Genomic DNA, 13,649 nt, shown 5'->3' with positions numbered 1-13,649 from the left:
CACAAGATCTGATGGTTTTATAAGGGGCTCTTCCTGCTTCGCTCGGCACTTCTTCCTGCCACCCTGTGAAGAAGGGCTTCCCCTTCACCTTTCTCTATAACTGTTAAGTTTCCTGAAGCCTCCTCAGCCATGGTGAACTGTGAGTCAAACCTCTTTCCTTTATAAATTACCCAGTCTCGGGCAGTTCCTTATAGCAGTGTGAAAACAGACTAAAAGCAAATTGAAGAACATTCTACAACATTCTTCATCACTCTTGTTACCCAGGCTGGAGTGCAGTGGTGCAATACTCGGGAGACTGGGGCAGGAGGATCACTGAGCCCTAGAGGCCTAGGTTGCGGTGAGCTGTGATTGCACCACCACACTCCAGCTTGGGCAACAGACTGAGACCCTGTCTCAAGAATAAATAAATAAATTTATTTATTTTTTAAAAGTGTCAAGATTTTGAAGACTGAAAAGCTGTCACAGTTGGAGGAGACTAAGAAAACGCGATGACTAAATGCAATGTGGGATCCTAGACTGGCTTCTGGAACAAAACAAAGTCATTAGCGGAAAAAATGGGCAAATCCAAATCCTGACTGTAATTTAATTAACATTTGTTAATTAACTTCGTTGTAATTTAATTAACAAATGTTAATTTCCTAGTTTTGATAAACGCAGCATGGTTATGTAAGATGTTAACATTAGAAGAAGCTGGGTGAAGGGTATCGAGGAACACTTGGTACTATCTTTGCAACTCTTCTGTAAATCTTATATTTCTTTTAATTTTTTTGAGACAGAATTTTGCTCTTGTTGCTGAGGCTGCAGTGCAATGGTGCGATCTCGGCTCACTGCAATCTCCACCTCCAGAGTTCAAGCGATTCTCCTGCCTCAGCCTCCAGAGTAGCTGGGATTACAGGTGCATGCCACCATGCCCAGCTAATTTTTGTATTTTTAATAGAGACAGGGTTTCACCATGCTGGCCAGGCTGGTCTTGAATTCCTGATCTCAGGTGGTCTGCCCACCTTGGCCTCCCAAAGTGCTGGGATTACAGGCGTGAGCCACTGTGCCCAGCCTAAATCTTACATTATTAAAAAAGAAGGATTAAGAGCCATTCTAGTGGGAAAGCACCAACACAGATATGTTCTTTGGGGATGCTATCTGTGTATTGGTTCCTGGTTCTTCAGACACATCGTAGGATACTTCCTCCCCATCCCTTGACATTAGGTATGGCCATGTGACTTGCTTTGCTTGTATTTATGAAATATGAGTGGAAGTGATGTGTTTTATTTCCATGTAGAAGATTTAAGAGTTACTTGCCACGTGAAGCACAGATCTCAAAGTATGAGCAAAGTAGAGCAGGGCTTCTCGCTGACCCTTAATGGGCCATGTGGCATGATTTAGAAATAAATCTTTGCTATTTTAAGTTGTTGAAATTTTGGGGTTGCTATGATAGCATAACTTTGATATTTTAACTGACAAAGAAACATACCCATCGTTCTGGATGAGAAGATTAGGTATTTGGAGGGTGAGAGGAGGGAGAAGATCAAGAAAAACAACCAATGGGTACTAGGCTTAATACCTGGGTGATGAAATAAACCATACAACAAACCTCCATGACACAAGTTTACCTATATAACAAACCTGCACTTGTACCCCTGAACTTAGAAAGAATACTAGTTTCACATTTTTTTGAAAACTGAAAAATTCAGTCCAGATTTTCTGATTGATTAAATATATACTAATAAATAAGACATTTATGAGAAAGAATAATGAGGTGATACTTGTACTGCTAGATAACAAAAAGAACAGTCAAGTTAGCACTTACTGAACACTTACCACGTAAGTGTCACTGTTCCATGTTTTACACCTTAACTCATTTAGTCCTTAAAACACTCCCATGAAGTAAGTTCCATTATTATGGCTGTTGTACAAATGGGGAAAAGGAGGCGTGGAGATTTGAACTCAGTCTTATTCCAAGTCCATGCTTTTTGCTGCTGTTACCCAGTCTCTCTAGAGTAGTGCTTCTCAAACCTGAGAGGAAGGACTAATTGTTCCTTTGTCTTTTTTCGTCCTTCCTTCCTTCCTCCCTCTCTCCCTCTCTCTTTTTTTTTTTTTTTTTTTTTTGACCGAGTTTCACTCTTATTGCCCAGCCTGGAGTGCAATGGTGCGATCTCAGCTCACTGCAACCTCCACCACCCCGAGTTCAAGCAATTCTCCTGCCTCAGCCTCCCAAGTAGCTGGGATTATAGGTGCCCGCCACCACGCCCAGCTAATTTTTTGTATTTTTAGTAGAGACGGGGTTTCACCATATTGGCCAGGCTTGTCTGGAACTCCAGACCTCAGGTGATCCACCCGCCTCAGCCTCCCAAAGTGCTGGGATTACAGGCGTGAGCCACCATGCCTGGCCTGTTTTAATTTCTTACCTGTCATGGAACAGTATTTCATAAAATATAATCAAAATGGATTATTAAGAAAATGAAATTAAAAAGCACACAAAACACAAGCCTCCATTTTTATTATTAAATTTGTCAGATATTACTTTTAAAATTCCTATACAGTTTCTAAATGGTTACTCTCAACTTCTATACTTACCTCATTATGAAACATTAACAATTTGTGAACTGGCACTAGTCCATGAACCAAACTTTGAGTACTTCTGCTCTAGATTTCAAAATCAGATGTGGATATATGTGTAAAAATTTGGTATATAAAAAAGATGCTTTTCTAGATGGGTAGAATAAAAGATTGTTCAAATGTCTTATGGTCTCACAATCCAGTGGTCATAACTGCAAAACTCATCCAGCTTTGGGGGACGCTGAAACTCCATTTAATGATAAGGACTTGAAGGATGTTAAATGTAAACCTAAATTGATTTTCACTTCAACTCCTTTTGGGTACATAATTACTTTTACCTAGAATCTGTTCTTGACTTTACTCATAACAATTGTACCATGACCTCACTGTCTGTCTCCAAGATGAGACAGAAAAAAACCCTTCAAGTGGACCTGGCCAACAAGACTGAATCTATTGAGCCTATTGGGCAAGTTAGCCTTTGCTTAACTTTCCCCATCCCCTTCACTCCAGCCTTAGCTGGGATGCTTTTATATAATTTTCAGAGCATGGAAGACAGACAAATAGAGCTTCCTCCTGCCATTGGCCCATGCTTTTAGGGGAGCAAAAGGCAAAAGATTGAAATCAATGACCAGGATGATGCCATGCCATGCTACTCTGCAGGATTTCTGGCAAGGATTATGGATCGTAAATTTCAAAATACCATAACTAGGACTTCTAGTCACAAAGTAGATGTGGAAATGATGGTCCAGAGGTATATTTCGAGGCTTGGCATGAAGCACATGAGAGAAGACAGTAGCATGGCCTATCAGCTGATGTCATCATCCTCTAGTCAGGATGGAAACCAGGGCATTGGATAGAAATAAAGTCAAGTCCCTCAGGTGATTTCTCCATGTAAAACCTGGAATCAGGGTTCAGTGAGAGCAAAACTCAGTGCCCTTTAACTCCCCAAGTCTTCAAAACTCATTTCTAGACCAGAGTGTAGTGGTATTTCTCCGAGATAAACCCACCAAACCAGGACAAAATCCCTGTAATAGCCTTCACTTGTCTTCTACAAGTCCTTGAATTCTTGGCTACAGAAGACATTTCCTTCTTCTTTAACCCTTAGAAAGAAAGGGCCTGAGGAAACTAAAGTCACTGGTTTCAATCTTTTGCCTTTCGCTCTCCTAAAAGCATGGGCCAAGGGCAGGAGGAAGCTCCAGTTGTCTGTCTTCCACGCTCTGAAAATTCTATAAAACACCCCAGCCAAGGCTGGAGTGACAGGGAGGAGGAAAGTTAAGCAAAGCCTAACCTGCTCAACAGACTCTTTCATATGACTGAATTTTAGGAATATAATAAAGTTATTTTATGGGCCAGGCATAATGGCTCATGCCTGTAATCCCAGAACTTTGGGAGGCTGAGGTGTGCAGATCACCTGAGGTCAGGAGTTTGAGACCCACCTGGCCAACATGGTGAAACTTCGTCTCTACTAAAATACAAAAATTAGCTGGGCGTGATGGTGGGCACCTGTAATCCCAGCTACTCGGGCGGCTGAGGCAGGAGAATCGCTTGGACCCAGGAGACAGAGGTTGCACTGAGCCGAGATCGTGCCGCTGCACTCCAGCCTGGGTGACAGAGCCAGACTGTCTCAAAAAAAAAAAAAAAAAAAAAAAGTTTTTTACTTAAGAAAATCAGAGTTCATGGCTATGACTGTGCCATCTCTCAATTCGTTTTAATCTTTGTGAATTTCAATTTGAGAGTAAGACACTTTTGTGTGATCTCTTCTGAGAATGTCAGTTACCATATTGACTAAAGTTTGAAAGTCGTGTCAGAAGTTGGGAAAACCAGAAGGTTTGTTCCGCTTTCAATGGCTTGGCTCCTCACCTCTCATCTGGGTAGTTTCTTTTTCTTTTTTTTTTCTTTTTTCCAGATGGAATCTTGCACTGTCGCCCAGGCTGGAGTGCAGTGGCATGATATTGGCTCACTGTAAGCTCCGTCTCCTGGGTTCATGCTATTCTCCCGCCTCAGCCTTCCAAGTAGCTGGGACTACAGGCGCCTGCCACCACGCCTGGCTAATTTTTTGTATTTTTTAGTAGAGTGGGGGTTTCACCGTATTAGCCAGCATGGTCTTGACCTCCTGACCTCATGATCCGCCCACCTCGGCTTCCCAAAGTGCTAGGATTACAAGCGTGAGCCACCACGCCCGGCCTTGTCTGGGTAGTTCTGAGAAAAGGGTTGTCTCTGTGACAGAAACATAGCTCTTTCTAAATGCCTTGATGCGTGACTGACTTATTCTCCCTCCCTCATTCTTTCTCGATGAACTGAAAGGTCTTCCATGCTGTGTTCAAATTGAATGTTGGCCAACATCACTCTCATTCCTCCTCCTGGCAAGAATGGCCTCCTAAGGTCCTAGGGTCCGCAAGTGATGCAAGAATTCTAAAACCTAGCTTCAAAAGAGTACCTACTAAAGATTTCATTCACTTTCTTGTGGTTCTAGTAAGGATTAATGTTAAATTAGAAGAGACACACATTAGAATGTACATATACATATACACAGAATATCCTCCTGTCTAAATCCACATGAGAACACAGGCCCACACTTGAGATTTTTTGACACTTCATTTTTATAATTGTTAAGAAATTATTAATTTTATAATTATTAAAAGCTACCAGTGTCTTCAGGCTTTGCATCTCTAGCACAAGGGGTATCATTTTTCCCCACATCTTCATTCCCAGTTCAGAAAGTACACATTGCCCTGCACATCTCCCACGGCAAGCTGCAGGGTGGAGTTAGTGCCCAGCCAAGGTTCCAGGCAGCTCACTGACCCTTCGCATCGGAACAGGCCCAGCTACAATGGGAACAAAAATGGGGGAGGTCAGGGCTACAAGCCTAGGGCCTCCTTACTAACTTATTTTTTCTCACATTAATGCCTTTTATTTAGAAACAGGTTAGTCATACATTGCAAGTGATTGAAGAAAACAGAATTTTGATCTTTTGCCCTTTCTTACTCTAAGTTTGCTGTCTTGTGACATCCCTTTGGGATAGGTGTGCGCACACACCCTCACACACACACACACACTTACCAGCTGCATACTGGGTCTCTCCCATAGCTTAACATCTCTGTCCTTTGAAGCTGTCACCAGCAACTCAGGTAGCACATGAAGGGCTGTGACAGAGCCCGAGTGAATCTCAAAGAAGAAAGGGGAGAGCAGGATGGTGAGTTCTCAGGGGCCCCTCCTCAGAGAAGCATCACAGTGAGCTGTGTCAGAACTAGAGCCCTCCTCCCCTAGTATTTCTTTTTTCTTTTTTTCTTTTTTTTCAGATGGAGTCTCGCTCTGTCGCCCAGGCTGGAGTGCAGTGGTGCGATCTCAGCTCACTGCAAGTTCCACCTCCCAGGTGCACACCATTCTCCTGCCTCGGCCTCCCGAGTAACTGGGACTGCAACCACCCACCACCACGCCCAGCTAATTTTTTGTATTTTTTAGTAGAGATGGGGTTTCACCGTGTTAGCCAGGATGCTCTTGATCTCCTGACCTCGTGATCCTCCCGCCTCGGCCTCCCATAGTGCTGGGATTATAGGCGTGAGCCACCGCGCCCAGCCCTCCCCTAGTATTTCTGACCCTTCCTTCAAACTCACCTTTCTACGCTGCCGTGTCTTTAGCTGTGATGTTGGCTCACTATCCATGCTGGCGTCAGATTCCCTGCAGGTAGATGGGTCTGCCCCTGGAGTTTGGGTTTCAGGAATGTTTGCTTTTTTCTGCCAGATGTTACCTGTGGTCCATTCTCCTTCTGGGCTGCATTTGGCCAGGTTCCATAGCATCCCATCAGAGCTGGCACACAAAAATGAGGACTCTGCCATTTTAAGGACAGAATTAGAGCCAAGTCTCGGGCCTTGAGGGATCTGCCATCCACCCTGGGCCATCTCCTGGCTCCTCAGGTCCTCCTGTTACCACTCACCAGATTCAGGTTTGGCTTGAGTTATCGATATTAGGGTCCTACTAGGATTCTCTAAGTTTATATCGAAGTTCAGCCTCTCTTCAAACTCTCCTGATTCCTTTTGCCTCTGTGAAAGGATAGGTAATTTTGTTTAGCCTACCCATACGAGTCAACTTGTACCAGACAAAGCAACCGTTTTCTGCTCTGGGCTGGTCAGGATTTTTTTTTTTTTTTTAACTATAACTTAGATACAATCAAGTACACAAATCTTTTTCTTTTTTTCTTTTTCTTTCTTTTTTTTTTTGAGATGGAGCGTCGCTCTGTTGCCCAGGCTGGAGTGCAGTGGCACAATCTTGGTTCACTGTAATCTCCGCCTCCCGGGTTCAAGCCATTCTGCCTCAGCGTCCCAAGTAGCTGGGATTGTAGGCTCGTGCCACCACACCCAGCTGATTTTTGTATTTTTAGTAGAGACGGGGTTTCACCATGTGGGCCAGGCTGGTCTCGAACTCCTGGCCTCAGGTTATCCACCGGCCTTGGCCTCCCAAAGTGCTGGGATTACAGTTGTGAGCCACTGCACCTGGCTAAGTGCACAAATCTTAAATGTACATCGAAATGTACTTTTACACATGCATCCATCCATGCAGTCACCCCGTAGATCAAGATGTAGAGCATTTCCATCACCCCAGAAAATTGCCCTTATGTCCCTTCCCCATCAATACCAGACCATCACCACAAAAGCTAACAATATTCTAATGTCTGTCAACTGAAATTAGTCTTGCTTGTTCTTGAACTTCATTTAGGTGACATCATATAGCATGTACTCCTTTGTAACTGGTTTCCTTTGCCCAGAATAATGTCTATGACATATGTCTGTATTATTCCATTCATCAGCATGCAGTATCACATTAATTGTTTTGTCATGTAGCAGTCCATTGTATAAATGCCACAAATTATTTATCCCCTTTCTATTTATTAATATTTAGTTATGATGAATAAAGCTACCACGAAGATTCTTGTACCAGGCTTTGCGGAACATATGTACTCCTTTCTCTTGGGTATATATTTAGGAGTGGAATCACTGGGTCATGAATAAGCTTTAGTAGATAACTTTAGTAGGTAGCAGATCAGGATTTACTAACCTTCCCAGTAACAAGGGGCTCCCAGGAACCTGCAATGTGAAGTGAACAGCTAGCTTTGGCACACTCAGTCCAAAAAGTGTTGAACATCTATTAAGTAACTGATAAGTATGATGACAAAAACAAGACATAGTCCTTGCCCTCGAGATGCTAATATTCATGGGGGCAAGACAAGAGAGACATGGGAAAAAATACAATTGAGAAAACTTCTAGGTTTATGGTTTCCCACGGCTTTTTAAAATGGTAGAGTCCTTTCTTGTACCAATGAAATCTTACGTGGGAACCCAATACACAATGTCCTAAATTAGAACTACTCCAGTTGAAGGAGGATAGGAGGATTTGCAGCCAACTGCCTTTCCCTTCCCCTATCCTCCATGATGGGCCCTAAGGTGTAAAAATACTGATCCTAGATGAATGTTTGCTTTAACACACACTCAAATAGGACTTACCAAGAAAGAAAGAACTCCAGGATCCTTGGGCTGCAGGACAAATACGCCATACTCCTTGTGGGTGGACAATATCATAGGATTTTCTGTATAGCTGCTCCTGGTTTGTAAGAAGGGAATAGGTTGAGCCCAGGATTTTCAGAGAGGTAAAGAGAAGAACACCCCTCTTTAAGACTCTAGTGTTTTCTTCTAAGTTAGACTCAACCTCAGGATAACCACTAACTCACATTTCCTTTCTCCCCAGCTCGGGAGGAAATGGCATTTTTGATCTTACCAGATTTCAGAAGGAGCATCCCCTGGCTTCATGCAAAGTAACTTCAAATCCGCTTTGGCCAAGATGAGAAAGTGACCATCAGGAGCCCAACCCAGACTTGTCAGCACCCCTAAGTCCTCCTGTAGAATTCGGTTCAGGTGAAGACTAGCTCAAAAAAGTACATGGACAGAGAAAGATCCTATTTTAGTTAACCTCTCTTGGCCTCCTCAATCCCACATGAATTCCTCAGGAATTAAGGATAAAGCAAAATGTATCACCTTCCCTGAAAATCCTGTTCCACTTTCTGGTTTTTTTTTAACATTAGTATTCATCAGTGCCATCCCATTACTTGCTCAAACTAGGAATCTCTAACATTCTTGACTTTTCCTTCCCTCTCTACTTCCAACTCATCATTAAGGCCTGTAGATGCAATACATGCCTAAATCTGTATCTCCCCTTCTTGTCTCCACGGCCCAGGTCAGGCCCACATTATGTCTTTCCTAGGCTATAGCTACAGGTGTAAAGTGATCTCCTTACTTTTGGTATCTCTCTACTACCATCCATCTTCCATACTGCCACCAGAGTTCTCTTAATAAAATCCAGATCATTATTCCACTCAAATTCTTAGCACTGTGCCCTGTATAGCCTGACCCCAGTTTATCTTTTCAATTTCATTTCCCTTACTGCCACCAGGAATCCGAGGAGCTGGCTATACCGAGAACATACACTCTAATATCTCCGTATCTTCTGTACATGTTCCTTCTTCCTGAAACACTGGCACTGTTCCCTTCTCTTACTGGTCCAGAAAACTCCTACTCATTCTGTAAGTGTCCAGCTTTAAATACCAACAACTCCTTCCCACAATTTCTCAAATTTTGAAGCCCCAGGAATATGTGTGTATGCGTGTGTGTGTGTGTGTGTGTGTGTGTGCACATGTATCTTCATTATGGCACTAGTCAGTCGAGCTTCCTTAATTAAAGAATGAATTTCATCTGTAACTGGTTCATACTGTCTGGCCCAGAGCTTGGCATCAAGTAGGCACCTGAGAATTACTCATTTACATTGCCATGGACAGAAGCAGAAAATAATGTCCCACTCAGTAACTAACATCCAGTTGGCCTACTTCCGAAGCAGAAGTGCAGTAATTTGAGTAAAATGCCAGGAGTGAGGAGACTGCTGTTTCTATCCCATTAACCCATCAGCCTGTTTCACCTGAAATTTCCGGGTGCTGAACCCTTCCGCAGTTTCACTTGCCACTCGCTGATTTTCTCATCAGCACTGAGGACAAAAAAGGTGCGTGCCGAGGACCAGATCAGAGCACCAATGTGGCCTGGAGCCTGGTGTACACACAAGTTCAATTCAGTGCTTCTGATGAGCCAGGTTGCACCATCGTTTCCCTCCCAGGCAGATATGCAACCTCTAATGCCCAGTAATACACAGCCAGGGTAGAATTCACACAAAGAACTAAGGGTACATCGACTCACCTGTGCTGTGGCCACAGCCTTGGCTTCCTGCCACAAGATTAGTTCCCCAGCTTGATTTCCAGATACTGCCATGGAACCATCTGGTGCCCAAGCCATAGCAGTGATGGCTGCAGAACTCCTTGGTATACATGTGTCATCTGGAGAAGAAAGGAAGTGTTTCATTAGGAGCTGGGATACTGCTGGGATAAGAGATACCAGGTCACCCTCGACCTTTTTTTGTACCAGTAACACACCCTCTCTCCAAACCTCACTCACCTGCTTCCTTAGGAACCTGCCAGAGCCGTACAGAACCATCCTCAGAGGCAGTCAGCAGGAGGCCTGAGGTTTCTGAAACAGCAGCAGCACGGACTGGGCCACTGTGTCCCAGGAAGGTGTGGGTTTGGGACACCTAGGAGCAAGGGATAGAGATGGGCTCATGGGAGTGGGCACAATAGAAGGTTATTCCACATACTTTCCCCACCTCCCTTGATCCTGGTCCTTTCAGGAACTCACCAAGAGTGGATGCCATAACCGTGTGGCCCCATCTAGCCCGATGGTCACCACCAGAAGCTCTGACCCAGGCTGTCCAGCTGATAAGACACAGAGACTGAGTCAGAAGAAGGGACGGAGCAGGGCAGAAAAGCAGCAGCAGCAGGGAAGGGGAGGTGGCTGACGTTTTGTTACCTGCACGGGGCTCCATGGCAGCTGCACAGTGGCTAATGGGTCCTGAGTGAGCAGGGATGCTGGTGAGCTCCACACCTTGATGGTCCCACACTTTCAAGGTCCCATCCCGGCCCACAGACACCACGTGCTCCTCCTGCCCCCAGAGCACGAGATCAGAGCAGAGTCATATTGAGCAGGACATGGGAAACAGAACTCCCTCCACAGAGGTGTGGGCTGAGCATTAGGAGCATGGAAGATGTCAACGAGGGAGGAGAACTCAGGAACAGTGGGGTTGGGTGGCTCAGGACAGTGGGGTTGGGTGGCTCAAGTTCACGATACCAAGAGGCTGTGTTTTCATGCTCTCCTGTCTCCCTTTACACCAACCCTTAGCCTCAACACCATAATCCACTCCCAAGTATCTCATTTTCTTTTTCTCCTTTTTTTTTTTTTTTTTTTTTTTTTTAAAAGATAGGGTCCCACTCTGTCACACTAGAGTCTGGAGCACAATGGTGATCACAGCTTACTATAGCCTTGAACTCCTGGGCTCAAGTGATCTCTCTCCTCAGCCTCCTGAGTAGCTAGAACTACAGGCATGCACCATGGTACCCAGCTAATTTTTATTTTTATTTTTTATAGAGATGGGGGGTCTCACTGTGTTGCCTAATCTCCAGGTATCTCATTCTTTATGCTCATTTTGCCTCTGAGATTATGTACTCAATGCACCCAGTCTCTCAAAGCCCCCTTAGCCCTTCCAGAGACCCTCCACAGTAGGATCTCCATTGCCTTCTCACCACAGCCGCCACAGCGCTCACAGCACTCTGATGCCCCAGGAACTGACCAAGCCGCTGTCCCGACTCTGGGTCCCAGAGCCCCACAGAGCCATCACTGGAGCAGGATATCTGCAGAGTCAGAAGTCAGAGGAGTGGGATTATTAGCATCCCTCCAGCATTTTTGTATGTCTATAATGTAGGGTGGAAGGCAGTAAGCCATGTAATGAAGGGCCTGGGTTCTCCTGGGTTCAAATCCTAGCTCTGCCACTCATTACTTTCTGCTTTGTGGTCTGTTTCTCTTTCTGAGCCTTGGGTTTCTCAACTATTTGATGAGTATAATGATAATGTACCTATCTGATATCATGGTTTGGGGCTGAGTGCATCTACATAAACGACTCACGCCTATAATCCCAGCACTCTGGGAGGCCAAGGCAGATGGATCACCTGAGGTCAGGAGTTCGAGACCAGCCTGGCCAACATGGGCAAACCCCGTCTCTACTAAAAATACAAAAAATTAGCTGGGCGTGGTGGTGGGCGCCTATAATCTCAGCTACTCAGGAGGCTGAGGCAGGAGAATCATTCGAACCTGGGAGGTGGAGATTACAGTGAGCAGAGATCGCACCACTGCACTCCAGCCTGGGCGACAAGAGCAAAACTCTACCTCAAAAAAAAAAAAAAAAAGACTTAGCATGCTGCCTGGCACACAGTGAACATATAATAAATATCAGCTATTGTCCATATTATTATTATTATTATTATTTTGAGATGAAGTTTCGTTCTTGTTGCCCAGGCTGGAGTGCCTTCTGGGTTCAAATGATTCTCCTGCCTCAGCCTCCTGAGTAGCTGGGATTACAGGCATGCACCACCACGCCCGGCTAATTTTGTATTTTTAGTAGAGACGGGGTTTCTCCATGTTGGTCGGCTGGTCTTGAACTCCTGACCCTGTGATCCACTCGCCTCAGCCTCCCAAAGTGCTGGGATTACAGGTGTGAGCCACCGCGCCCGGCCCTGGGCTTTCTTATTAGAGAGTTCACTGGCTCAGCTTCATCACTGACCTTGGAAATGTTCTGAGTTCAATTTCCTTGTCTGTAAAATAGAGATAAAAGGAGTATCTACTTTACAGGGTGTTGTAAAGATTAAGTGAAGCAATATATGAAAAGAGCTTACTTCAATGGTTGGCACATATCAAGTTTGACAAATATTAGCTATTACTATTCTTAATGGGTGCCAGAAGAAGGATGAGGTGGGGAGTGTTGTCTTGCCCCAGGAACCCAGCTGGGCTCTGTGCCACCCTTGGCCCTTTACTCACCAGTAGGTTATCTTTGGTCCAGGCACAGCCAGTGACCCAGTCACGGTGACAGGCGGGGAAGGAGTGGATCAAAATAGGGGCTTTGGGTGTCCGCACATCCCAGCAGAGGAGACTCTGAATAGGCCCCAAGGAGAGGGAGCAATCAGGACCAAAGGAGGGATGGGAACCCTGGGGCCATTTCAGGCAAGAAATTTCAAGGAAAGAGGGGGCGCAAGGAAGCACAGGTAGACAGATCTATACTAGATTTGGCAAAACAAAAAGCAGGAGGAAGCAACAGGAAATGGCTTGTTGTTAAGAAATCTAGGAACTAGAGGGGCTATGGGACCCCAGGGTTGCATCCTTCTGCAGCTCACCCGATCCCAGCCCCCGGTGGCCAGGCTGCCTCCATCAGTGCTGAAACTACAGCAGCTCACAGGGCCCTCATGTCCCCGCAGCTCAGTGCCACCGGGAAAGTCTTCTGCCTTGTGCGGCAGCGTCAGCAGCTGCCTTGGCCACAGCCGCACTGTGAAATCCTCTGCATTGGAAAAAGAGAGAGGGAACAGCTTCCTGAAAGAGGAAGCCAGACAGGCCCTGGGAGGCCAAAGACAGGAGCAGCCTTGTGGGCTAAGGGTGACGCCCAAGGCACAGCTCCATGGGAGAGATGCAGGGAGTCATAAGGCTGCAGAGAGGCCCTGGACAAGGGTCATCAGCAAGTGTGTACATAGGACAGGAATGCCCGGCACTCCCAGCTCCAGCTCCACAGCTCAGGCCAGGAACATGGTTCCTTGTCTCTGCTTCTCTAACTGTACTCCCACAGCAGCCGCTCCAGACCCCTCCTCTTCTCAAGTGTCCAGTGTCACTTCCACCTCACGACCTGTGAGGCCCAGTTCTCCCACGTAGAGAGGGCCTAGGCCTTTCTACATTTTCACCTCAACATCTCTCTCTCTCTCCTTCTAAGGGAAACCTATCCCTTTACACAGCACACTCTCCCAAGGGGCAGAAACTCAAAGGATTACTGGGAGTTTAGAGGTCCCAGAATGAGGGTGAAGGAACGAGTACAAACAGTCTAAACAGATTATGCAAGATAAGTGCATTCAAAAGCACTTTAAAAGTTGTAAAACAAAATCGCACATGTGTATTTTCATACACATATACATACAACTT

The 13,649-nt window shown here is 45.3% G+C and overlaps 1 protein-coding gene across 8 annotated transcripts in view; it reads right to left on the bottom strand.

Annotated features, from left to right (window-relative positions):
* Positions 1–2,478: 2,478 nt before the first annotated feature.
* TEP1 (telomerase associated protein 1) overlaps positions 2,479–13,649 on the bottom strand; it is a 48,470-nt gene continuing 37,299 nt past the window's right edge. For 3 of the 8 annotated variants that reach the window (XM_031668274.1, XM_031668276.1, XM_031668277.1), the window contains 14 exons: positions 12,860–13,020; positions 12,507–12,620; positions 11,219–11,326; positions 10,449–10,581; positions 10,278–10,354; positions 10,041–10,173; positions 9,786–9,922; positions 9,514–9,638; positions 8,323–8,466; positions 8,052–8,148; positions 6,488–6,593; positions 6,168–6,382; positions 5,614–5,718; positions 5,130–5,378 (listed from right to left, as the gene is read on the bottom strand). In XM_031668274.1, coding sequence (XP_031524134.1) covers positions 5,256–5,378; positions 5,614–5,718; positions 6,168–6,382; positions 6,488–6,593; positions 8,052–8,148; positions 8,323–8,466; positions 9,514–9,638; positions 9,786–9,922; positions 10,041–10,173; positions 10,278–10,354; positions 10,449–10,581; positions 11,219–11,326; positions 12,507–12,620; positions 12,860–13,020 — 1,778 coding nt within the window. In that variant the 3' untranslated portion in view covers positions 5,130–5,255. Of the gene's footprint in view, positions 5,379–5,613; positions 5,719–6,167; positions 6,383–6,487; positions 6,594–7,605; positions 7,635–8,051; positions 8,149–8,322; positions 8,467–9,513; positions 9,639–9,785; positions 9,923–10,040; positions 10,174–10,277; positions 10,355–10,448; positions 10,582–10,868; positions 11,327–12,506; positions 12,621–12,859; positions 13,021–13,649 lie in introns of those variants that run through there. The other 5 variants (XM_031668275.1, XM_017960990.3, XR_004184975.1 and 2 more) reach the window with 5 other exon arrangements.

Source organism: Papio anubis, chromosome 7 (genome assembly GCF_008728515.1).
Source record: "Papio anubis isolate 15944 chromosome 7, Panubis1.0, whole genome shotgun sequence".
Lineage (NCBI taxonomy): Eukaryota > Metazoa > Chordata > Mammalia > Primates > Cercopithecidae > Papio > Papio anubis.
The sequence above is the reverse complement of the archived record's forward strand: the minus strand, read 5'-3'. Positions and strand labels throughout refer to the sequence as shown.